Here is a 23,677-nt window from a genome sequence, read left to right as displayed (position 1 = left end):
ATTTCATAACTTCGTCAATCATCGAGAGAAGTCTCTCCATCTCTACAATCACAACCGTGCCTTTACACCCAGCGTCTCAACAGGCCCAGACCTCTCCAAAATCCACTGGCTCACATCCTTCGCGTAAGTCTTCTTGTCCTCTCCGGGCTCAGCATGCAGCTTATGGTACCACCCCTCGTACACCCTCAACTCCTTATCCTCCACATCCTTCAACCCTTTAAACCACTTCTCACAAGCCTCAAAACTCAACACCTCATCCCCAGTCCCAAAACCAATCCACAGCCTCGTCTTCCCTCCCTCCCCTTGTCCGTCCTTCAACACAACCTCTTTGGCCTCCTCCATCAACCTCGCCCTCTCCAACAAATTCGCCAAACACTCCAAAGTCCCCGTATCATGATTCAACTCATCCGCGACCCACTCTTTACAAACTTCCGGATCGCGACAGAGTTTCGACGCGTCGAGTTTCTGTACGATTTGTTGTCGAGGTAGGACTTTACTTACTAGTTTTCCTACGACTTGGGTTACTCTCCAAGGTTTTGCGGCGGGGTGGAGGGCGATGATGGGCGCTTCACATAAGTATCCTCGAATCCGAGCTTTTGTTTCGGGTGCTCCCCAGCCGGGACCGCGGGAGGACGCGTAGTAGAGGACTTCGCCGCCGCCCATGCTGTGTCCCATTAAGAAGAGTGGGATATCGGATTCGGAGGTGACGGAAAGGACATGTTGGATGAAGCTTTCGAGATCGGATAGGATGCGATCGGTGTTTCCCGTGTTACCTCTTTCGGAGGGTGAGGATGCGACGTTTCGACCCCAGCCGCGTTGGTCGTAGGCGTAGACTTTGATGCCTTGGAGGGCGAGACTTGGGAAGAAGTCGCCATAGAAATTGCAGTGGTCGCTGAAGCCGTGGAGGAAGATAAGACGGGCTTTGAGAGGGGTGGTGCTGGAGGACCAGGTGCGTGTGTAAAGGGAGACGTTATCGGAGGTGAGGAATGTGCCTTCGGTGGCGGACACGTCGGGATGTGTGGTGGTCGACATGGTGGCTGTGTTGATGCGAAGCAGAAGGTGAAGAGCGTGTTTGTTCGGAAGTGATAGCGTAGAAGACGTGGTGTGCGCGCATCCTCGGCCAATTGTGGGGCTTTCACATGCAACGCAGGTGTGCAGATGCGAGGCCAGCAAGACATCAATAGCAACGAACACATCTTAATAGAAAGCAATACAAAGCGTATCAATGGTCAAACAATGCGAACACTACAGCGCTCGGTAGCTGTCAAGCGATCTACTGCATCGCTATAAGCACAAATATTGAACCAGCCGATTCTGGAGAAACTGCCACTGCGGCCTTGCGTTTCCACCAATAAAAGCCCATCAACACATAGGAAGCCCCTTTCTGACAGTGAGCACTGCGACACTGGGAGAGCGTATGCTCTTACATATCTGGTAATGGAACACTCCTCGAGCTGATCTACTTTGTCCACATCAGGTCCCACCTGAATGGTAAGCAAAGAGTCGATGGACCCATCGGGCTTCAATTGTAGGTCGTCGAAATCGGAACCGTGCTCTGAAGTTTGGACGTCTCTCGACAGGTAACAACTACCGTGCCGCGAGCCTATCCTGGGGCGCTTGGGAGTCAAAGCTACGATTTTGCCGGTGTTGCAGTCCGTAGTACCAATCATGGCGAATTCTCGCTTGCCCCAGAGAGTGACTGGCGTCACATAACCACGCAAGATGATATCCCCGGCCCGGATCTGACCGTAAGGGTTTCGCGAGTCGATCAAGTCGACCCGTATGGAGATGATGTCGCAAAGGTCCTGTTCTCCTTCTGCTTGAGATGTACAACACACAGGCCCTTCGATCGAAAGCCACGACCAGGTCGGGGCACGATATGGTGCTGCTCTTTTGGTGACAGCATCATCTTGCACTGCCCACAAGAGACAACATGGAAGCAGAGAGCGCCACAATCCCGCCACATATTCGTCATCGAGCTGTTTGGCATACCAGCGTGCTAAGCCTGCAATGGCCATGGTCCAGTCGCTGGCCTTCGTGATGCCACACTTCGAGAAGGTTTGGACAAGGTCATCCCACGCGTTATAACGATAGACAACTGCCAGTTTTCTGAACCATAGAAATTGGTGCATGTGTCCGGGCATGCCACCTGGAAATGTTTCACAGGACATTACCGGTCTGCAAATATGGTAGATCTGATCGGCGCCCAGGACAACTGTTCTTGTGGCTAGTTGAAGTTCTTGCACTACCCAAGCCCTTTTCATAAGTTGGCTTTCAGTGAGATCCTCGACACCTGTGCTGAGGCTGAAGACGATCCAATCTGGCTCAGTCGCGCCCTCATCGTGCCACAAAGCTCGAGTAGACACTGCTCGTACGAGTGACGTATCGCGATTGGACAGAGCAGATTCTGAACCGTCAGCAGCAGCAGCTAGAGCAATGTTGATTTCAGCACCACGGTACACTTCGCACATCGCGCCAGCTTCGTGAAGCCAGTCCGAGACCGAGTCTTGTAGAATGCAGAGCGAATCGATCCACAGATAGCTTATTTTCAAGCAAATTGCGACAGCGACAGCCTCTTGATAGCTATTCGGCAAGTCAGCGATAGCCGTACCGCACTTGAACTGGGAAATGTTTGTTGATTCAAGCTTGGGCAACTTGGCGTCACCCCAGCAATGGGATACGGTGCAGTATGTCAGATCGCCGATAGCCTGCAATTCGACGCCTTCAATGAGCCGTACCAAAGGCGTCGGGAGATCCGAGTACAATCGTAGCAGTCGAGTTGGGCGAAATGAGCGTGCATGCGAGATGCATGCTGTGTGATGATCTTTGCACTTCTGTTGCCATCGGGACAACAACGAGCTCAGCTGTTCACGGTCGAAGTCCACTGGAGGCTTCCAATCTCCGATGGCAGCGGCAATACTGTTTTCCCCCTTGTTAATCACGTTTCTTTGCCAGCCTGGTCCTCGATCACCAAACTGTGGATAAGCACAAAACTGCGCTATGTTGCACTCCCCTATCGAGACCAAATAACCCCCGTCGCTTGTGTTTCCGCAACACCTGATCTCCTTCGATGCAGTCCTGGGGGTCGAGCTCTTCCGAACAATCCGAATGTACCATGAGCACATATAGCACCCACTTTCCGCTGCGCTGCATATCTCTTGCCAGGTTTGATGATGCTTCCAACGGGCTGCGTAATCCCACTGTTTTGTGCCACGAAACGGCTGCTGGCATTTCTCGCATAGAGTAGTCTTGGCCTTGGTTGACATCTCGTTGAAAGTGGTGGATGGTAGAAATCGAGGTCGAAGGAGCAAGATACAGCCTTGTGTGGAGGCGGGCAGTGCAATGCGCGCTCCTGCGACCTCTACCGCTGACCCCAGCGAAGCAGGCAACCGAACTTGACGACTTCATCAAAGACGTTCACGGAAGAGGTCGCGTTTTCGTCGCCATCGCTCTGTAGCTTTGTGCAAATGTAAGCTCGTATTCTCGAGGCATGTATTGCTCTCCTCGAGCTAGAAATTGATTGAGTAGGAGGCACCGCTATCGCATCGATCTTTGCCTTGTGTGGCGTTGTTTCAGAATGTTTCCGAGCCTTCGTCGCACCGCATATACTGTACCTTCATGCAGCGGGGCTTGCGGCCTGCTTCTCATACTCGCTAGGCCTGATTAAGGCCCGAGATCTGTCGCGCTCTGCATCATCCAAATCCCCGCCACCGTTGAGCTTGAGATCATTCTCCCAAGCCGCTTTGACCAGGTCAAAGATTGCCTTTTGCCGCTCTTCGGGAGAGCTAGTGTATGTTGTCGACACAATGCTTTTCAGGTCCGCAAGCGTCAAATATGTCATATCGATGGTAGAAATGATCGAGGTGAAAGTGACCACGTTCTCCGCGTATTGTTGTAGCCGCTTTGATCTCAGGTTGTATGAGTGGATATCGATATCGACGCGTAGCAAAGCACCCGAACTGGTTGCGATGAGAGCGTAAAAGTGCTTCGATGAGACTTGAGCGGAGTCGTTGAGTACGGTAGATAGTGCGTTAGCAATAATATCGGTGAGTCTAGCAAGATCAGTAAGATGATTTCGAAAGTAGGACAAAGTGCCTACGTACCCATCCAGAATCTGACCCTTGACTGTATTGCCTGTCACGCGCTTGATGCCGGAGGCAATCTGATCGTTGCTCGACGATGCATCTGTGACGATGGATTGGGACCGCATCAACTTTTTGAGTATAGGTGCATGGTCGCCAGCTCCTAGTGTTTCAGCTTTGTCCCAGGCGACATCGTCCCGACTCTCACCCAGTGCACGAAGAGCGCTCAATGACTCTATTGCTTGCTGTCCGGAGTCATTTGTGCTGTCGATTGACTTGATTACGTTGGAAAGTGCTGCACCCATGGTGATCGAGCTCTGCAGGATTTTGAAGAAGAATACAGGTGAAGAAGATTGGCGTTCTGAGCTGTTCGCGACTGCGTGTCATATAGCTCGAAGCTGCTGCAAGCTTCACCTGGAGCAGACGAAGCCACAACGCCACTCGCGTGGCATAATGCTAGCTTTGGTATCAGACGCGCGTGCGACCACTGCTATGGCTGGTCAACGCAGTCGCTGTCATGCAAGTCTTGGCTCACCTCGGGCTGTATCTGGTTACTGTCACGATCGAAGTGGTCTAGACGCTGGAGCTAAAGCTTGCGAGGGAGCTCGCCGAGCGTTATTGGAGCGCGTCTGCGATTGTGCAGCAAAGCTGTGGCACCCATAATGTAGCCGTCGTGCTCTAAGACTTCGGAGCTGCCGCGTGGCTGGCCTGGACGTCTCATTAGTGCCTTCACAGGCAGAGTATGGCCTTGTGGTGAATCTGTCAAAGCTGTCCATCAGCATGCCTGTCATCAGTCCTCTATATCGTCCGAAGTGAATTCAGCCAGATCGCGCTGCTCATGTTGTGACTCCAGCTTTGAGTATGGTCAAAAAAAAACCTCTGGCGTGCTCGCCATCGAATGCAAGGCCGGAGAAGAGGATGGGCGGTCTGATGCGGCACTTCTCAATGTCGACCGGCAGTATATCGCGCACGACGTGACTGAGTAGTGACTGACCGCATCACAATCTCCATTGCAAGCTTGAGCCGATTGCGATATGATAGACGTGGTGACTGGGGTACCAGAAGTCCTCTCGAGACATGAGGCGGTCGGCAGGATGCAGTCGTCCAAAATGTCCGGAAGTGGGTCTCGCACGAATCGCGCAACAACGTCTCTTGCCAGCCACCGACTTTCCTGCCGTCGTCTGATCATCAAGCGGAAAAAGAAAGTCCATCACAACCTTTGACATCGCCTAAAGCCATGTCGTGGAGCGTCGTGATTGGATTCAGCGCTAATGAAGAGCAGAAATTCACGAGGTTGGATCGCGCGTTCGCAATGCTTGCTGACATCCTTTTCCCCTCCTCACATCATCTCCCGTCACCGCGCATTTCTATACCGTCTTGCCTCACTTCTCTTTCTTCCCGAAGCGCGCACGCGCGCATACGAATTCAGAAGACATACCTCACCAGCTACAGCATAGCAGAATAGATATCTAAAGCGCCGCCCAACATGGTGACAACACGCAGCGGAGAATCGACCGACGATGGTACCCCCTCGAAGCCCGTAACTCGCTCCTCTGCGACACGCACAACGACGGCATCACCAACACCGCCCGCCTCACCTACAACGCGCTCTCGTGCGACCAAATCACCCGCGCCGACATCCTACTCTCGCACCCTCCGCTCCTCCACATCCTCAGGATCATGGTCCCACACCCCGTCAAACCTCACCCTTCTCTGGCTCGCCATCTCCCTCCCACTCGTAATCTGGGATGCTGGCTACGTTCTTCTCCGCCCCCATAGCATGCCAGGCGGCTACCTCCACAGTCCAATCTGGAAACCTTACGCGCTCTATGCCGAAATCGACTACGTCTACGGTTTTCCCGCGCTAGCGCAGAAGAATGGTTGGACGGCGACACAGACGTGGTTCAATGTTTTTGAGACAATTGGGTATGCGGTTTATTTGTATTGGATTTTCACATTTGGAGTGAGAGATTGGGGCGAGGGAAGAGGTGCGCCTGGGAAGAGGGAGGTGAGAGAGTTGGAGAAAGCTGCTGGTGCTGGGGGCTTTCTGGAGGGATTGGTAGAGAGGAGAGTATTGGATGGGAAGCTGGCGGGACAGGCGGTGGTGTTGGGGTTTAGTGTGGCCAGTTTGACGTTTTTCAAGACGGTCATGTATTGTGAGTCTTCGTCTTTCTTTCCTTCGTTGCTACCGATTCGGGCAGCACAACTCATTTATCCATTTTGTACATGAAGCTAACGTGTATGTTCTTGTAGGGGTCCTCGAGTACTTCAACGAGTTCCAGAACATTGGACACAATGACTGGGGGACTTTGATTCTCATGTGGATCATTCCCAATGGAGCCTGGCTGATCGGACCAAGTTACATGATGTATGTCTTTGGCGCCGAGCTTCTAGAAGGGCTGGAGATTGCTGCAGAAGGGTCGTCGCGAAAGACGAAGTAGCTGCAATAGCATCGTGAACATTTAATGCTTAATGAATTGATCTGGATTCAATGTCTCTTCGCAAAGAGTGGACTGTACGCGCAACTGCAAGTGAAGTAATCGGACAACATTGTGTATACAAATCCCTCGTCTCAACGACGCTTCAATTATTGGTTAGTTACAGCTCTCGAATTTGTACAACGCAGTCACAAAGTGTAGACTGTCCGCATGGATGATGGAAGGCGCCTCACGCCAAGCAAGGCACCTCCCGCAAGAAACAAGGCACTTGCACTTGCACTTGCACTTGCACCTTCCTGTTCCTTCTTCGCAGCTCCACAAGCTCCCCACGAGTTCTCCTCTTTGCCAGTGCCAGTTCCAGTTCCCCAGCCACGCGATCCGATGCATCAGCGATCCTGACGACGAAATCTCTTCTCCGCTTCTAGCAAGATGCGGTCGCCGCTAATACCCTTCCTGATTCCAGAAGCGAAAGCGTGCAATGCAAGATTATTCGCACCTCTGGGCACACGTCGTTTTACTGCGGGATGGACGGGAACGAACAATCAATGGTTCTTTGCTCCTCTCGTGCCTAATAGGATAAATCAGACGTCACGCTGTACGCTGTACAGTCTCTCTGTCATTCACACAGGTAGGACAGGAAGAGTTGGTTCTCTTTGATTCAACTCTACTCATCACTGACTGCTCATCACTATTACTGTTCTGGAAGGTAGACGGAGACGCCACACCAGCGATTCTACTCTGCTGCTCACTGGTCAGGACTGTGCCAAAGGCTGCATAGCGGCTTGGGACACGGCACACCGACGTGCCCGCGACGGTAGAACATCAGGCCACCATGGAGAGACATACTTCTAGTTCGGCCTTTGCGCTGTTCTTGCTTGCAACGAGTGCAGTGCGATGCGTTTTGGCGGCACCGGCAGACACTGGTTCTGCCACCGCTGGAGATACAGCTGCGGAGCTGTTATCTTGTGGGGAGGCGTATTACTATGCATCGAAGGTATTCTCGCCTGTGCTGCATCATGTGTTCGATTTGCAGGACGTGGAGCTTGCGGAATCGCAAAGCTGTCAAAAGGATTCAGAACTGACGAACATTTCATAGTATACGTGCTACGATGGCGACTTCCTGTGTCCGATCCTCAACGGTGAGCCCACGCTGCGATGTGGACCAGACTGCTATCTTCCTGAGAATTACTCTTGCAGCAATGGGAAGTTGGTCTATCCGCCAACCGGTGGCTCAGGACCTGGAACAAACCCAGGCTCGGGAGGAGACGATCATGATGCTTGCACGAAGCCACCTACAACTCAGCAGCTGAGTGATCCGCCGTATGAGAATTACTTCTACTCCGATTGACATTCAGCTACGCAGGTTGTCGTGACAAGTCCGCTCGACACGTCGAATCTTACTGTCATTGGGCCCAGACTTCTAGTTGCATGGCCTGCGGGCAACTCTGGTGCTGTGGCCTTCTTCCGTCCCGCCGATGGAGGTGTCAATGGATCACTATCTATTGGGCTTTCTGGAGTCGATAGTGCAGCAGGTTTTGAGTATCTTCAGGGCGTTTACGAACAGCCTGCACAAGACTCATTGTCTGGCTTACTAATGGTCGGTGTGAGAGCAGTATTCAACTTGAACACTTCCGCAACGCTTTCTGTGGCGATTCTGGGCAGTATCCGCAACATTCGAGACTTCACAGAAGGACCCTCACTCTTGTATCCGATAATTCAGGACGCGATCGAGTACAATCAGATCGAAGACGGCGGTGTCGAGATCTCCCGGCTCTGGCTCGACAACGTTACGACCACTTCCATGTCTTTCACGCCACTTGCTGGAGTGGGAGAAATTACCATCAACAATGGCACGCTGGAAATGCCAGCAGGAAGCTACGATTTCGTAGCAAAGTTCGATTACCCTCAGCTTGAGCAGCTTGACGGCAGTGAAGTTCTGAACGAGCAGTCTCAGGGCTTGATTGAGGAAGAGGGCGCCCGCGTCACTTCTTTGACCTTCTTGTCATACTCCCAAAAGCTGCTAGCTGGCGCATGGAGATTCTTGACATATTTCGGCCGTGACAGCATGATTGCGACCCTGTTGATGCAAGACATACTATCGGAAGGCGAAGGTGGTGCTATCGAAGCTGTGATTGGCGCTGTGCTGGAACGACTCAATCGTACTTCTGGAGTTGTCTGCCACGAAGAGACGATTGGCGACTATGCCACATATCTCAACATCCAGAGAAACGAAACTAGCACTGCGCCCGGCTGCACATACCTAATGGTGGATACCGATTACTTTTTGACGCCACTCATGGAGAACTACTTTCTTAACACCGAGATCGGTCGAGAGCGAACTCAAGGTTTCCTGGCCACCGAGTCAACACTAGACTTTGGAAATGCTGGATTGACGTATGGCGAGCTTGCACTCATCAATGCTAGGGCTGTCATGGAGAAGACTGCAGCATTTGCTCAAGCAGGCGGTCAGACACAGGAGAACCTGATCCACCTGGAAGAAGACGAAGTTGTAGGCCAATGGCGAGACAGCACTTATGGTATCGGTGGAGGTCGCATCCCATACGATGTCAACACTGCTCTCGTACCAGCCGCACTGAGATCCATCTCCGCTCTTTCAGCTGCAGGCTGGTTCCAAGAATATCCCGAATGGGCTGAACTAGCAGCCCAGTACGCTCAAGTGTGGGAGGATAACACTCTCCAATTCTTCGAAGTCGTCGTTCCAGCAGAAGAAGCCCGACAATTGGTGTGCTCCTACACCTCAGCATCAGGCTACGGCTTCCCTTCGCAGTCCGACCTCATCACCTCCGACGTCGTCTACCACGGCCTCGCTCTCGAAGGCAACAACAACCAACCCCTCGTCAAAGTCATGAACACCGACGACTGTTTCCGCCACTTCCTCACCAACACCACAAATCAAACCCAACTCACATCCTTCCTCAACCAATCCGCAACCAACATCCGCACGCCCTTCCCCGTCGGCCTCCTAACACCCGTCTCCCTCGTCGTCGCAAACCCAGCCTACGGCGGTGACCCAGTCTACGCCGCAAATTTCACGAATAATGCCTACCACGGCACAGTAATCTGGTCCTGGCAACTCGCCATGATGGCTGCCGGGTTTCAACGACAATTAGGTCGCTGTACGAATGACGACAACGAAAATACACCAGATTTCTGTTCCAACGAAGCAGTCTACGCAAACGTCAAAGGAGCATATAATGATCTCTGGGATAATATCGAAGCGAACGAACAATATCTAAATTCGGAAGTTTGGAGTTGGATCATTCGCGATGGAGAATTTGTGTTTGAGCCTTTGGGGGCTTTGCCGCCTCCTGCTGGGCAGAATCCTACTGTAAGTCTTGCATCACTTCTGTTCTCCAATGTTTCTGGGACGATTTGCTAACGTTTCGATTGCAGGAGAGTAATATTCGGCAATTGTGGTCTTTGACCTTTATTGCTGTGAAGAGAGATGAAGCATTGAGATAAATGAACGTGATGATAATGAGGAGATGAAGTAGAAGAAGGACAACAATGACTTATGAATCGATACAAGATATGTCAGATCTGGGACACTGAAAGTGCTCCGACAGACCCGAGTACACAATCAGACGACAGTAGCAGTGATGAAACGAAAGATTCTTGAATTTTTTCAAAGTAAAATCCTTTTGCCGGGTATCTCAAAACTACAAAGTCATCACATCGCTCGCCTCGCTCTCCTCCATCCCATCCCATCAATCGTGTATATTTTCAAAAGGGTCGTAATGGTACATAATCTTTTTTGATCAAAACCCAGCAGTCAGTAGTGGCAGCCAGTTCCGTTCGTTCCTTCCCTCCCTCCTTCCGTGTTCCTTCGTCTTTTGATACAACACATCTACAATAGCAATGGCGTCAAACAACCTCCTTTCGTTGCCGAGCAATTCTTTCTATTCCAACAATTGCCTTGCCTTCTTCACTGTTCTTTCATTTTACAACCAACCGCAAAGAAGTTCATAATCAATACGAACTCTCCACACGATAACTCGTCTCATGATGAATAATCATCTGATCCGAATCATCACTTCTCTTCCTTGATCCATAAGGATCAATCTGACTCTTCTTTCTGCTGGCCGCCAAAGAACTCGTCGGCGCATCCCCTCGCACGTGTACACTATACTCCAACGCTCTCTCAGGCCTTAACCTCGGACCCCCACCACTCGGATCGCGATCCGCTTGCGAAGCATAAGATTTATTCATGGAACGTAACTGCACACTCTGGTTCTGTGATCTCGATTCCGATGCTGAAGCAGTCGTATTCCCGTACATTGTCATGAGACCTCGGGACATGAACGCCCAGAGGAAAGAGCGAAGGCAAGGGAAAGAGGCGGAGATGAGGCTGAAGCCGAGGGAGACTTCTTGCCAGGCGATTGTGGGGGCGATGTCGATGGGGTCGTTGGAGTTTGTTTTGAGGAAGTCGAAGTAGGTTGAGGTTGTGGCTATGCTGAAGCCTATGACGATTAGGCGGAACATGTAGACGAAGATTACGATGCGCTTTTTGCTGGCTTTGAGTTGGTTTTTGCTGATGAACCAGATGGGCATGGCGAGGATGATGAGTTCGGTTAGGCCGTCGAAGGCGGTTATGATGGTCCAGCGGGCGGTCTGGTGGGGTGGGGTTAGTGGGATGGTTCGACGTTTGATTGATATTGGCATGTGCATACATTGAAGTCGCAAACCGCATTGACGCTTGGGTTCAAGCTGTCTGCGGGACGACATCCTGCAGAGCTGAGGAGTACTCCGAGAACTCCATATACGATTGTCACGGCGTAGGATACGCCAAAGAAGACGCTTTCCTTGTAGATATCGCCAGCGAAGATTCGGCGTGTGAAGACGAGGATGGAGAGCTTCGCGAGGCAGTGGGCAACGAATCCTGGTATGCGGGACCCGAAATACATCTGTGTAATCACACGTTAGCGAAAGCTCGCATGATCACCGCAGCGATTCTTGGTTCTTTTCTGTATGATTCCCCACACATTATTAAGAATGACGCTGTTTCAAGATCGCAAATCGCATACTTTTGCAGCGACATTGAGCTGATGGCGTGAAATGGCAATGGAAGCCACTCCCACTCCACTTGTAAATGCTTGAAACAAGAAACCCCAATGTACAATGGCGGACAAGTAGCCACCGCTCAGGATGAGATCATCCCACCAGAGCAAATCCCATTTTCCAGTGAAGCGGGCGGCCAGACAGAGCAGACTGTAGATGAGCGAGAGGAAGCTGGCGACCCACAGCCAGGCTCGCGTATCGGTTGCAGTGGCAGTCGCGAAGCCGGAATCCATCGCGCGGATATCGGCTCCAAGGCCCGCATGGACAATGAGAGAGCGCAGTCGCAGGAGCGGTGGCAGGGGTCGATGGGTAGGAGGAAAGGGTGGAGAGTGGTGGAGAGGATGGAGGGTCGGTTAGCAATATCCAGCAATAGTAGCACCACGACCGCCAACGACACGACGTCGACGACGTGAAACGGGACGGTAGCGAGGATGTCAGGAATAATAATGGGATAAGCGAAGGAGCGGGCGGGCGGGCGTTGTCGTCAAGATAGCTGGCAGGTGCGTGAGGTGCTCGTCGCGGTGGTGGGAGTTGGGCGATCCATCCACGCAGCATGCAGGAGGTGCTGCGCTGCAGGTGATTGTCTACTGCTGCTGCTCTCTGCAACTCTGCCCTGCGCTGCTCGCCGCTGCTATCGCTGCTCCCATGCTAACTAGCACTCTGCCTACCACGCTTCCTCACACTCTGCGCCCATTACACTTTCCCCCGGCTCGCCCATCGTGATAGGGTTGATGGCGGACGATGCGCCATTGACGGAAAGTCGTCTTGCGCAGCTCCGGATCTGCAGCGCGACCCGGTGTTCGGCCTCAGCAGAGAGTGGAAATGTCATGTCCAGCGAATGGGAGGAGCGTCGACGGGTGCTTGGCGCAGGCTCTCCATCGGGCCACCTCGGTCGTGTACCTCACTTCTACCACGAACCCCTTCCTGTCACCCTCATCACGCATACGGCAAGGTTCACTGCCGATCCCTCTGGCGATATGGAGCTCAGAGTGCACCCGGCCGCCATCTAGCCTCGCACGCCTGCCGAAGCCTCTTCTGCACTTTGCTGCACTCGCCCCGCGCGCCCTCGAAATCCTGCTCTGCCGCTTCGCAGCCCCGGGCTTATGTGGCGTCTGGTCAAACAATAGGCGCAGCTCGAGCTTACAGTACCACTCCTGCGGTGCGACGAGTGACTGACAGCTGTCCATGCCGTGCGCGGGCGCACAACGGGTCAGACGACGAAGACAATCGTATTATACACGAGGTGGAAATTGTCAGCGACCAAAATTTTATTCAATATCCATGCAGATGAAACGCCGCTAGAAGCGTGCTCACAACAGCTTCCACCAGCAAGATATACTTTGCGCGAGTCGGAAGCGATATGCTCAGAACCAATAATGCGCCATCCCGGATAGGTTGCTACAGATTCCACCATTCGAGAGCCGGCTCGTTCGTGCCAAGCCAGTGCAAGTCGCTAGGCCCATCGTCCCCAAGAGCTGCGCATACAGTAGCCGGTGAGCTAGGAACCCGGTTCACTGCATGTATTTCCAGCTCGCCGGAATGTCATCAGGCTCGAGCACTGTGCAGACTGCAGTAGTGGCCGGCAATGTTACCAGGCGAAGACGCGAACAGCCGCGGCGCCGTTCACGCCTGCAGTAGCAGCACTCGTGCACCGGAAACGTTTCGAAGCCAAGCGCGGCCGTCGAGTCTGCGCAGCGCTGCTCAGGCGTGCTTCCGTGCACCTGCCGCGTGCGGTTTGTCCTGTGGCGAGCTTGGAAGGTGCGCGAGAGGCACGGAGATATCGTGGCAATCCCTGGCATCTGCGTGGCAGCTCTCGCATGGCAGAGGAAGGAGGCCACGGCCGATCGACTATTCAGGTGGGTCGTTCGAAGCTTCCCTCTTTTCGGAAGGAGCGCGCGGTCGACGTTGCATGCTGTGCTGTGCCTTTAGAGCTCGACTTGGTCCCTGCTTGTCGGGTATCGTGAGAGGCGGGACTTTTTGCGATCTCTGTCCACCACCTGTGTTTCTCTTCTTCCTTTGCTTCGCGGATAGCATTGTCTCTCTATCTCTCGTATCCTTTCCCTGCCCGCCTGTCCCGGTCGCGGCGACAGCATTCTTTTCAAGATGCAGAACGTACCGTTGGATAATATGTCAAAGGAACATGCGTTCGCAGAAAGAGATGTGGATCTTGATGCGGACAGCGATGTCCAGCAGGTCCAGGCCAGGAATTACGACCCGCATAATGGTGCGTAGGGAGACAACAATGCAAATGCGACAAGAAGGTGTATTGACTGTCGTGTGCAGACCAGCGGGATATGCGAAGATTGGGCAAGAAGCAAGAGTTGAAGGTAATACGCCTCATCTGGGCGTGCACACATATGGGAAGACCTTCCAGAACTGACATATATCAGCGTCGATTCCGATTCTTCTCCGTCGTTGGCTTCGTCGTCGTCCTTGGTCTCACATGGGAGTTCTCTCTCACCACACTGGTCTTCAATCTGGGCAACGGAGGAACGGCTGGCGCGATATGGCTAGTGCTCGTCGTCTGCTCCTGCATGTTCTTCGTCATGTTGTCAATGGCTGAACTCGCTTCGATGGCGCCTACATCAGGTGGTCAATACCATTGTACGCATATCCTGGAAAGGCAACTTTTCGAGCTTTGGCACTAACTCTCGCAGGGGTATCCGAGTTCTCACCTCCGCATTTGCAACGACCACTATCATACGCTGTCGGATGGCTTTGCGCGCTTGGATGGCAATGCGCTATGCCTACAGTCGCTTATATTGGTGGCCAGCAAGTCCTTGCGCTCATTGTCATTGCGACCGATGGAAGTTACGTGATCCAAGGATGGCACGCGTCGCTCATGACCATGGCATTCGTGTTGTCGGCCATCTCTTTCAACACGTTCGCTATCGGAAAACTCCCGGTTCTCGAAGGTCTTGCCGTTGTCCTCCACGTCTTTGGTTTCTTCGCCTTTGTCGTCATCATGTGGGTGATGGGGCCACGCGCTGACGCCAAACTCACCTTCACCGATTTCACCAACGCCAACGGATGGAGCAGCGTTGGTCTGGCCACGATGATTGGAATGGTCGGCCCCGTTACCACTTACCTTGGAGCTGACAGCGCTGTCCATCTTGCCGAGGAACTGAAGGATGCCAGCTATGTTCTCCCTCGAGCCATGTTTTCCGCGGCCATCATCAACTACATCTCGGGCTTCGTCATGACGGTGACTTTCATGTTCAATCTGGGCGACCTCGACGAGATTCTCGAAGCAACCAGTGGTCAACCGTGGGTTTCCGCAATTTTCGCTATCACTGGATCCAAGGCTGGCACCATCGTCCTGATCGTCGTCATGACAGTCATGGTGAGCACAACCTACCAAATCTTGCCATAACACCTCACTGACTCTGTTCAACAGTACTTCTTCTGCGCCGTCAACCAGGTCACCACCTCCTCCCGACAAGTCTTCGCCTTTGCACGCGACAAGGGCCTCCCCTTCCACCAATTCCTCTCCCGCGTCCGTCCCGACTCCGGTGTTCCAGCAAACTCCGTCTACGTCACCTTGATCTTCACCTGCCTCCTCTCCCTCATCATCATCGGATCCACAGTAGCTTTCAACATCATCCTCTCCGTGTCCGCTACTGGCCTCTTCACATCTTACCTCACAGTCATCGCCACCGTCCTGGCAAAGCGCATCCGAGGCGAGAAATTCCCTGCATCGAAATTCAGTCTTGGGAAATGGGGCGCTTTGGTGAATGTCATCGCCATCTGCTTCTTGATCGTTGCATATATTTTCTTGTTCTTCCCTGCGGCGCCGAGACCGGAGCCTGAGGCTATGAACTGGGCGATTCTTGTGTAAGTCTCTCCTTCTCTCCTCCTTCCTTCCTCATTTTGCTATCGCAGACCGCGGATGCTGATGTGTGATGTTTGCAGATACGGCGTCGTAGTCATCTTCGCTTTCGTATGGTATTTCATTCGCGGACGACACGAGTATGATGGGCCCGTCAGCTATGTGCGGAAGGATGTTCTATAGAATGGACGAGCGAAAATTTGTACCGTTGCTGCTCCGTTATTATTGCTTAGAGTTCCAGGGGTGTGATGGACAATGATAGGATAGGATAGGATAGATGACGAAGTCGCGAAGGATACCCCCTCTGGATGGATCAATTGTACAGATCATTCTCACAGAACCTTTTTTTTTTTCAATTGTCAGGTTTTTGGCGCCGGCCGGATTCCCTTTCAAACATCTTCTTCAAATTTCGAAAAAGTATCGGACTATACCCCCAGATTTGTTCCCGTCTTCTTTGAAGCCCGCTGCTGCTGATCTGGAGCGCAATGTTGGCAAGGAAGTAAGAAATAGCGGATGTTTCTTCATTTATTCGAGCCTCTTGTTCTCTTTACGCTGGAAGGACACGGGAGGTGCGGCGCCGCTCGGAGTTGTCGATCGGTTGAGGGGACGATATACCTTGTTTAGACAGCTCGAAGTATGTACGGTGTGAGATTGCATGGAATGGGAGAACGATGGCCGTTTACATGCCTCTAGCTAGAGCTGTCGGCTGTATATATCGAGCACTAGACATTTCCGGTTTCGAACTTTTGTTCTATTCGATTTGGCTTGTAGACAAGAGTATGTTGAAGGTTGGGCGTTATATAGTATTGATGTTCCCGCCTTGTGATTTTGTAGATAGAGGTGCAATCCTTGTAATAAATCACATTGGCCTAGGCTCTCTACATTCCCGGAGCATCGCCGCGTTTCGCGGTAGGTGGCATGATACTTATTCACGAAAACCTAAAAGCCCGGGAACCTGGGTCCTAAGGGTAAACATAGGTGTGAGGAACGTTAGTAAAATCCTTGCTAGCGCTGATTACCCCTTCGACTAGCGATTCTGCAGTAGAGTGCTTGGTAGTTAGGGTATTTACTGGATATAGTTTAGCTAGAAAACATTATATGAGAAACACCCTATAGCCCTAAGGTAGGACTCCTAGCCTTCATGGCTCGGGAGTACATCGGTAACAGAAGTGAACAAATATGTATGTATGGCATCAATTGCGCAGCCTATGGATCCTAGTAACAAAAATGGACAGGAGGGTGTTGTTCTCAATAGTGAGTATTGATGGAGAGCATCTGTAGCTATCCCGGCCCGATTGTCCTCCATCTTCGGTGCGAGAGGACCATGATTATGCCTTTGCCTCAACAACTACTTCTGAATGGACGAGAAACTGCACGACACCTTGCGGTCCGCTTTAGTCTGAGCTCAGAACGAGCCTACAGGATTCTAGACACGAGGTGACCTCCTAGTCAGCCGGTTTAACCTGTGGTCGATGCCATTAGTAGAATCTGCTTGTTCGTCCTATCGTGGGTTCCTTCACGTTGTCCCTGAGACCTGTCATCTGTGTCATCCATGGAATTTTTCCCTTCGTGCTATCGTAAACCACTCGAAGTTTGTCAGCTGTTCGTCCTGTCTTGGGCCCGCCCTGTCTTGGGCCTGTCCCTTCGTATTTTCTCAGAGACCTTCCATCTGTGCCATCCATAGCACAAAATCTCCATCCACGGCCAACGGGACCACTCGTTTCATCCGAAGCCATCCGGACTCCTGCGCCCATACTTGACAGCAGGACATATAAACCAGACAGATTTTCCTGCATTTCGTCTCGGATCATCCAGCTCCATCGCTCTCAACTATTACTTTGCACTCAACAACATCGGGTACAGTCTTTCCCACCACATCAAACCAGGCAACGAGTCCCTCAGTTCTCTCTCTAACATCAGAAACGTCGCAGCAACGAAAATCTCCCCGATTTCCTCTTTCTCAAAAACGACTCCAGCCATGCAGTTCGCCATCGTAATCGCTGCTGCCCTTCTGGGAGCCGTTCCTGCATTCGCAAAACAAGCAGCCTGGTGTGTTGGTGGTGCCGATGCGGGCCAAGTTCAAAAGGGTTGTACCGACAACGGACTCGCACTGGTATGTATGAACCTGTTGATCTTGTTTACATACCGCTCTGAAGGTAACTGACGCATTCGCCGTAGGCCAAAGATGCAGGAACCTGTTGTCTGTCTACCGCAGACGACTATGACAAGATGACTGATGTCTGCTTCTACCTCGGAGCCAAGCCTACGTACGGTGGTGATTGCGGCTTGTAAGCAGCACTTTGGGTCAGCTGAGGCTCGGGTCAGGCATGGTCATAAGCTGGTGGTCGAGGTGGAGATAGAGGGGTGGAATTAGGAGGGGGCGCAGCGTGGGTAGTATATTAAGATTGCCTGGTACGTACTGGAATTTCACATCACAGTTGATCGTGTGTGCTGCAGCGTCCAATACCAGCAATCGAGTCTGTTGCGTCGCATTGTACTGTTTGAACAATTTCAGTGTCTTGGGCCATAGCGCTGTAGAGCGCGTGTCCGCGTGTTAAGAGGTGCCGCGGATTAAAAGCCCGATATCAAGTTTGTCGGCTTTTCAAAGAACTTGGACCTCTGCTTTTGTGGTTTCCTGGGTATTAGTGCTGGCATTCCCTGCGCAGACCATGAGACAAGTTGGTCTGCTTTTGGGTACAGAGTGTGCTACTGTTACAGTTTCAGGTGGCTCTTGTACACCAAATACAACAACCTAATCTAAAGGGGTACTTGAGCCAAAATACGCGCACGTGTCAGCCACGAAGGTGTTTCGTATTTCGCAAATACTGGATATGCTTGAGCAGATGTCGTGATCAAATTCTGAGCGCATCGGGTCAAGATGTCCGCGGTATGAAGCGTGAAGTGAGATCGAGCATCACGACTGATTGGTCCAAGTTGCTTGTAAATGGATCTGTGTACAGTAGTCCCAATAAAGGACGATATATCTGGTGTTTCGTTCGTGAAGCATCAAGGGCACTGAGACGGCCATACACTGAAGCTGGGACCCCTTCAAAAAGAGCCATGACTTGGCCGGAGCCAGAGCAAGCTGCTACCATGTGAGCTGACTTGTCTTGGCATGTGGGTTTCCTCACCGTGGTTGCAGCAACATCAATTGGGGCCCTTTGAGCCCATCTTACGGGTCTCAAACAGCCTCGAAGTCTTGCAGCCAAGTGTATTGAGCTCCGGTAGCCTCCAATGTGCTCTGATATCCATATATTCAATTGCAGTTGCAAGTCACGTGCGTCACGTGCGAGGACTTATCCTGCTATTTCTCCTGGTTGGCGATATTGTAGGCGCCAGTACTCAGCCTTTCCCGTATGGTCGTATTATCTGGGACCTCTGGACCGCTTGCGAGGTGGCGACGCTTGAAGACGAACCGTGGAGTCGCTCAATCGGTCGTTTCGTACGCTTTCTGGGACTCGAAATCTGCGATTGACGACGTTGCGACGGCGGTGTTGGCCTGGTTTGCGAAAGTGAGGCCGGTGCAGATGGTGACGAGTATCACTTTCATCGTCTCGAGCGTTCCGACGTGATTCTGCATCCAAACATTGGTATATGAGCATGGAGAAAGCAGAGGTTTGTTCGAAGTCGGGATGCGAAGCCGGTCCGACCTGGAGCCAGGGCCGCCTGTCCTCTGGCGGCCACAACGCAATGACGCGAGTAAGTTTCACTTTGCCACTTTGCCACCCGACGCACCTGAACGCCTCAGGCATCACTGCAGTAGAACCTGGGATGCACACGCATCTAACTAAAGAGATCAGGCAGTCAGGTATCAATTTTGCTGACTATTCTCCCCAGTTCACAAACATCTTCCACTCTCATCACTCGACCACTGGCTTGAGCGGTAATACAACTTCCCACCGCAATGTTGCATACTTCAGTCTCGAGGAGCTCACTCTTCCGTCTCTCGCCGAGATTGAGGCTTGGGACGCTGACTACGATGGTCGTTTCCTTCAGGAAGACCAATCTCTCAGGACGTCGGCCGGCGAACCTTGCCCGTTGACCGCCGTCGACCCACGCCTGCTGGACAAGGACGTCTTCCTCCACTGGAACGCAGACCAAAATCTGAATCAAGAAGCATTGCTAGCAGTATACTCTCCGCAGGCCCCGAACCAGCCATTCTCCAACGAGAATGCTTCCTCGCCGTACGTCAAACATGTATTCTGAAATGAGGTTGCTAACAATGTTACAGACCCACGGATGCTGCGCCATCAGCAGATCGCTTCTGCATGCTGTGCGAGAAAGCCTTCAAGTATCCCAAGGACTTCCGACGACATTGGCAGAGCGTTCATGAAAGCAGCTTCGATTACGAGTACAAATGTCCTGTGCAGACTTGCAAGTATCATTTACTAGGCTTTGCTCGGAAGGATAACCGAAAGAGACATGTGAGAAAGAAGCATCCGAATTTTGCTTTGATGTTGGCTTAGGTGTTGATGGTCGCTCTGCTTTTTGGCTCTTGCTTCTCGGTGCGTTCTCACATCGGAATGTTAAGTACTAGACGTCTGGGTGCGACTTCGGCTGCTTCGATTGGCCTATTATGCTCGGAACGACTGGAAGCGGAAAGGTCATATAACGATGCAGGCGCTGTATTGACAATTGATGTAGTGCACGAACTTTCGTTACGTTTTGATCTTCTGCGACAGATAGATCCGTCTTTGCTACATCTTCTTCAGAATACCAGCTTTCTTCTCGCCGAACAACATCCAGCACTCAACAAGCACTGGTGTAAAAAGTAGGACCGCGACTACCTGCCCGAAAGTCCACTGTTGGTCGGCATCACTCGAACCGACTGCTTTGCCAAGCTCGTTCTGGAGTTGAGCAACTCGGATGATTGTCCACAGTAGGCCACAGGCCAGCAAGGGGATCAGTCCAAGACAGCCCAGAGTGATTGACTTCATCCATCTGCCAGCCACCCCTGGCCTAATGACCGAAGCCTGAGATAAAACTACTCGGATGCAGGCACGGCTCCTCTGCAGAATCGACGAAAATGGAGTTGAGATGTAGCTGCCGCTAATCTCTCTGTCAGAATTGGTCCGCGTGCTCACCTGTACATCGCAACCCATCATAACTCTTGTCCGCCATCTTTCATCAACCCAGAGGTCATCTTCTATCTACTCGGTTCCCAACCGTCTGGCATTGATCTCTCTAATCCTCCTTGGACCGCTGCCGTGTCAGAAGCCGCAGTCGTCGAGGCATCGGTCGAAACAGGCTATCCATTCGGAGCTGAAAACGGTCAGGGTGTTGTGAACGCAGACACGTACAACGACAGCTTAGCTGAAGATATGGGTGTGTATATCCGAAATTCTGTACTGCTGCTCCGTTGTTATTTGCTTCGAGTTTCAGTTGTGTGACTGAGAAATGATAGGACATGGAGATGATGATGATGATGATGATGATGATGTCGAAGGATACCCCCGATAGACAATTGCACAGATCTTTCTCTTTCTCACTCTCTGTCTCTCTCTGTGTCTCTCTGTGAGTCTCGTTCGTACGTTAGATCTGTCGCACCTAGATTGAGGCTATGTAAGCGGCTTCCGTGCTTCCCGAGAGATGTCGTACAGTACAGTAACTCAACGCTGACAAAAGTCAAACCCGCGATACCCCCCCCCCAAGTCAGCCGGCCGGGGAAACCTGTCGTCGGTGGTGCCATCATCAGCAGAATCTGCTGTTCGTTCTACAGGATCGTGGTCCTGCTTATGTCAGTGTTGTCTCTCCTCAGTGAATAGGAAATCTCCAACTGTGACCACAATCGCCTTGGCGCGATTCCAAAGTATCGATTACACAGCTGAGATCCACACAGAAATTCCTCCAAAACCGAATATGATCCTCTCGCAGCGGCCTTTTGTGGGAAAACATTGGGCTTTCCGGATAGCGGTGGATGGCTTCGAGACCGTAGCACCACCACAGCCTGTCTTCCGAGATTCAGCAGCACGATTCTATTGCCTGGCTAAGAACTATTTGAGGAATCGTCCAGAACGGATTCTTCTAACTATCGCCACGAGGTTGATACGGTCGGCCTCATGACCCGTATCGTGCGACACGAGTGTTTGTCCGAGCGGTCTGGTCTCTACGGCCTATCTTTGACAGTAGGATATATAAACCATAGACATCCTGCACTCCCGTTTGGAATCAGACCAGCTCTCCATCGCCTTCGAATCAATCAACTATCACTTTGCAAACCAGTCTTCCTCGAGAATCAATAAGAACGACATCAGGTACAGCTCTTCTTTCTTCCTCCTCGCTACTGAAGCAACAAAAAGAAAGCCCCCTTCCCTCCAAACTGTCTCTACTAACATGCATCCATCTCAGCAAACAACAACAAAAATGCACTTCCCCACCATCATCGCCGCCTTCCTCCTCGGAGCCGTTGCTCCTGCCTTGGCCCAACAAGCCGCCTGGTGTCCTGGTGCAGGCAGACAAGAAGTTCAACAGGGCTGCATCGACAATGGAATTAAATTGGTACGTGATATACCTACCTGTTCTTTCAATCCCTTCACCTAACCGCCTTGTCAAACTAACGCATTCCCGCCTCAAAAAGGCCAAAGATGCAGGAGTCTGTTGTGTGACTACCGCAGAAGAACGTACGAAGATGACGAATGTGTGCTATTACATCGGGAAGACTCCTCAGTTTGGAGGTGCTTGCTGGTAAGCGGCAGCGGCAGAAGTCTGATGGCAGTCTAGCTGGGGTGGCTTTGGTGAGCGTGTTCGCACAAGCTCGATGTTGAAATTGGAGAGGTGGGAAGGGGGACGCGCCGGCAGAATGGTTGGGAGTTTCAAAGTACTGTACTACCTCCCTGGTTGGTACATACTAGAACCTCTAGAGTAGAGTTGATCGTTGGCAATCAATTGAGTCTGTTGCGTCGGATTTTGTACTGTCTGTTTCTTCTTACTGAACAATTGTTAATATTGTAGAGTATAGCGCTCGCTGTCGGAGTGTGTGTCTCCACGTGTTAAGAGCTTGCTGGGTAGGCTTATTCTATGGTGAACCTCGCCCACCAAACTGACCTTCTATGATTCGCCAGTTATGGGAGACTTCTGAAGTTCCGATAGATCAACAGAGACCTGAGTCTATCTAAGCTGTTGGGGTTGTGAGGCTGTGTGTTAATTCCAGCTCGTCGATGGCGTATCTGGGCAACATGTTAGTTACGCACGTGGTAAGACGAACTAGGCCGGCAAGCCATACGCCAGCGCAGGCGGTTCGTTCAATTGGAATGGTTTGTTGATCGGCCGCGCTTTCTCGAAACTCAATCGAAGGCCGACTCTTGTCTTGACCTTAGATCGCTTTCTTGATCACCGGGGGGGGGGGGGGGGGGGGGGGGGGGGGGTGACTTTGGTGCCCTTGAACAACAGATAATCCACGACGGCGTACTGCTGCCGTCTGACAGCGGATCGAAGAGCATTCTCAAGTCGACAGTGGCTGTTCTTCCCCAGCTCGGCCCGAGATTTGGCCAATGCCACTTTTCACAGCGGCCAAGTCTCCTGTCTTTGAAGCGTTGCCGAGTTCGTCGTAGAGGACCATCGCCTTGGGAGGCAAGTTGTTGTCGTTGTAGAATTGTGATGGATCGGCTGCGTGCTGCGTAGCTTCGGCGACACATTCTGCCAGTCCTGGGGGCTCTGTTATTGCTTTCGGCTGGTTCATCGTCGTCTGGGCGAGCAACTGAGCCATGTTGTAAGCGTGTGAAAGTTGCTGTTCACTATGGGCGGCACTCGTGTGGTGGTGCGGTGCTTGAGCGTCTTTCACTGTCGTTTCCTAAACGTTCGGGAGAGATATTCTTATCTGGCACGAATGATCGCAGATGCGTGGAAGCTATGCATCTCGTCCGCTCGGGGTGTTGTCCGGAAGCCTCTCTGTCATGAAACTAAATCCGGATTCTAGTCGTTGGTACTGATATCCCGGATTGGTGGCGATCCCCTAAACCTTTGCTTTTGTGGTTTCTTGGACGGTACTGTGGTACAGTAGTACTGTTAATCTTTGTGCAGGTCAATAGGAGTAGATCTTCCCGTCCGCTGCTCTGCGCATTGCTAGCATCCCATCCTTGACTAATGGACAATGCAGCACGATCCGTTTTAACCACGTGTGAAAGTGTGGCACGTGTGCTGGTGGCTGAAGCTAAACAGTCCAAGCCCGGATCTCGACTTCCTTTCCCATGTAACAGCAGCGCTAACACGCCGCAAGTGCGCTGCTGGCTCCGAGGCATCGACGCCATCCC

General features: G+C 52.0%; 10 protein-coding genes across 10 annotated transcripts; 5 read left to right on the top strand and 5 right to left on the bottom strand.

The window, feature by feature from the left end:
* Positions 1-48: 48 nt before the first annotated feature.
* On the bottom strand, positions 49-1,032 carry RHO25_000369 (uncharacterized protein; the record flags this gene model as incomplete). Its single annotated transcript, XM_023592986.2, has 1 exon — positions 49-1,032. One exon carries the CDS (start codon positions 1,030-1,032, stop codon positions 49-51), a length of 984 nt encoding a protein of 327 aa, XP_023458138.1.
* Positions 1,033-1,229: 197 nt separating this feature from the next.
* Positions 1,230-2,471, bottom strand: RHO25_000368 (uncharacterized protein; the record flags this gene model as incomplete). Its single annotated transcript, XM_065602011.1, has 1 exon — positions 1,230-2,471. One exon carries the CDS (start codon positions 2,469-2,471, stop codon positions 1,230-1,232), a length of 1,242 nt encoding a protein of 413 aa, XP_065458083.1.
* A 1,145-nt stretch (positions 2,472-3,616) lies between these two features.
* On the bottom strand, positions 3,617-4,387 carry RHO25_000367 (uncharacterized protein; the record flags this gene model as incomplete). The annotated part of the gene is made up of 2 exons (XM_023592985.2): positions 3,617-4,052; positions 4,104-4,387. The coding sequence occupies 2 exons, from the start codon at positions 4,385-4,387 to the stop codon at positions 3,617-3,619; spliced, it is 720 nt and encodes a 239-aa protein (XP_023458067.1).
* Positions 4,388-5,568: 1,181 nt separating this feature from the next.
* Positions 5,569-6,523, top strand: RHO25_000366 (uncharacterized protein; the record flags this gene model as incomplete). Its single annotated transcript, XM_023592984.2, has 2 exons — positions 5,569-6,238; positions 6,336-6,523. The coding sequence occupies 2 exons, from the start codon at positions 5,569-5,571 to the stop codon at positions 6,521-6,523; spliced, it is 858 nt and encodes a 285-aa protein (XP_023458136.1).
* Positions 6,524-7,352: 829 nt separating this feature from the next.
* On the top strand, positions 7,353-10,003 carry RHO25_000365 (uncharacterized protein; the record flags this gene model as incomplete). Its single annotated transcript, XM_023592983.1, has 4 exons — positions 7,353-7,514; positions 7,617-7,840; positions 7,937-9,869; positions 9,935-10,003. 4 exons carry the CDS (start codon positions 7,353-7,355, stop codon positions 10,001-10,003), a joined length of 2,388 nt encoding a protein of 795 aa, XP_023459243.1.
* A 507-nt stretch (positions 10,004-10,510) lies between these two features.
* On the bottom strand, positions 10,511-11,832 carry RHO25_000364 (uncharacterized protein; the record flags this gene model as incomplete). The annotated part of the gene is made up of 3 exons (XM_023592982.1): positions 10,511-11,152; positions 11,212-11,445; positions 11,566-11,832. 3 exons carry the CDS (start codon positions 11,830-11,832, stop codon positions 10,511-10,513), a joined length of 1,143 nt encoding a protein of 380 aa, XP_023459242.1.
* A 1,870-nt stretch (positions 11,833-13,702) lies between these two features.
* On the top strand, positions 13,703-15,611 carry RHO25_000363 (uncharacterized protein; the record flags this gene model as incomplete). Its single annotated transcript, XM_023592981.2, has 6 exons — positions 13,703-13,823; positions 13,883-13,926; positions 13,990-14,203; positions 14,257-14,942; positions 14,997-15,433; positions 15,512-15,611. 6 exons carry the CDS (start codon positions 13,703-13,705, stop codon positions 15,609-15,611), a joined length of 1,602 nt encoding a protein of 533 aa, XP_023458393.2.
* Positions 15,612-17,406: 1,795 nt separating this feature from the next.
* On the top strand, positions 17,407-17,720 carry RHO25_000362 (uncharacterized protein; the record flags this gene model as incomplete). Its single annotated transcript, XM_065602010.1, has 2 exons — positions 17,407-17,541; positions 17,607-17,720. 2 exons carry the CDS (start codon positions 17,407-17,409, stop codon positions 17,718-17,720), a joined length of 249 nt encoding a protein of 82 aa, XP_065458082.1.
* A 1,398-nt stretch (positions 17,721-19,118) lies between these two features.
* Positions 19,119-19,894, top strand: RHO25_000361 (uncharacterized protein; the record flags this gene model as incomplete). Its single annotated transcript, XM_023592980.2, has 3 exons — positions 19,119-19,127; positions 19,266-19,612; positions 19,660-19,894. 3 exons carry the CDS (start codon positions 19,119-19,121, stop codon positions 19,892-19,894), a joined length of 591 nt encoding a protein of 196 aa, XP_023459232.2.
* Positions 19,895-22,568: 2,674 nt separating this feature from the next.
* Positions 22,569-23,133, bottom strand: RHO25_000360 (uncharacterized protein; the record flags this gene model as incomplete). The annotated part of the gene is made up of 2 exons (XM_065602009.1): positions 22,569-22,594; positions 22,926-23,133. The coding sequence occupies 2 exons, from the start codon at positions 23,131-23,133 to the stop codon at positions 22,569-22,571; spliced, it is 234 nt and encodes a 77-aa protein (XP_065458081.1).
* Positions 23,134-23,677: the final 544 nt, after the last annotated feature.

This window comes from Cercospora beticola, chromosome 1, assembly GCF_033473495.1.
Source record: "Cercospora beticola chromosome 1, complete sequence".
In the NCBI taxonomy this organism is placed as follows: domain Eukaryota; kingdom Fungi; phylum Ascomycota; class Dothideomycetes; order Mycosphaerellales; family Mycosphaerellaceae; genus Cercospora; species Cercospora beticola.
Note: the sequence above shows the minus strand (reverse complement) of the source record. Positions and strands in the feature narration are given on the sequence as shown.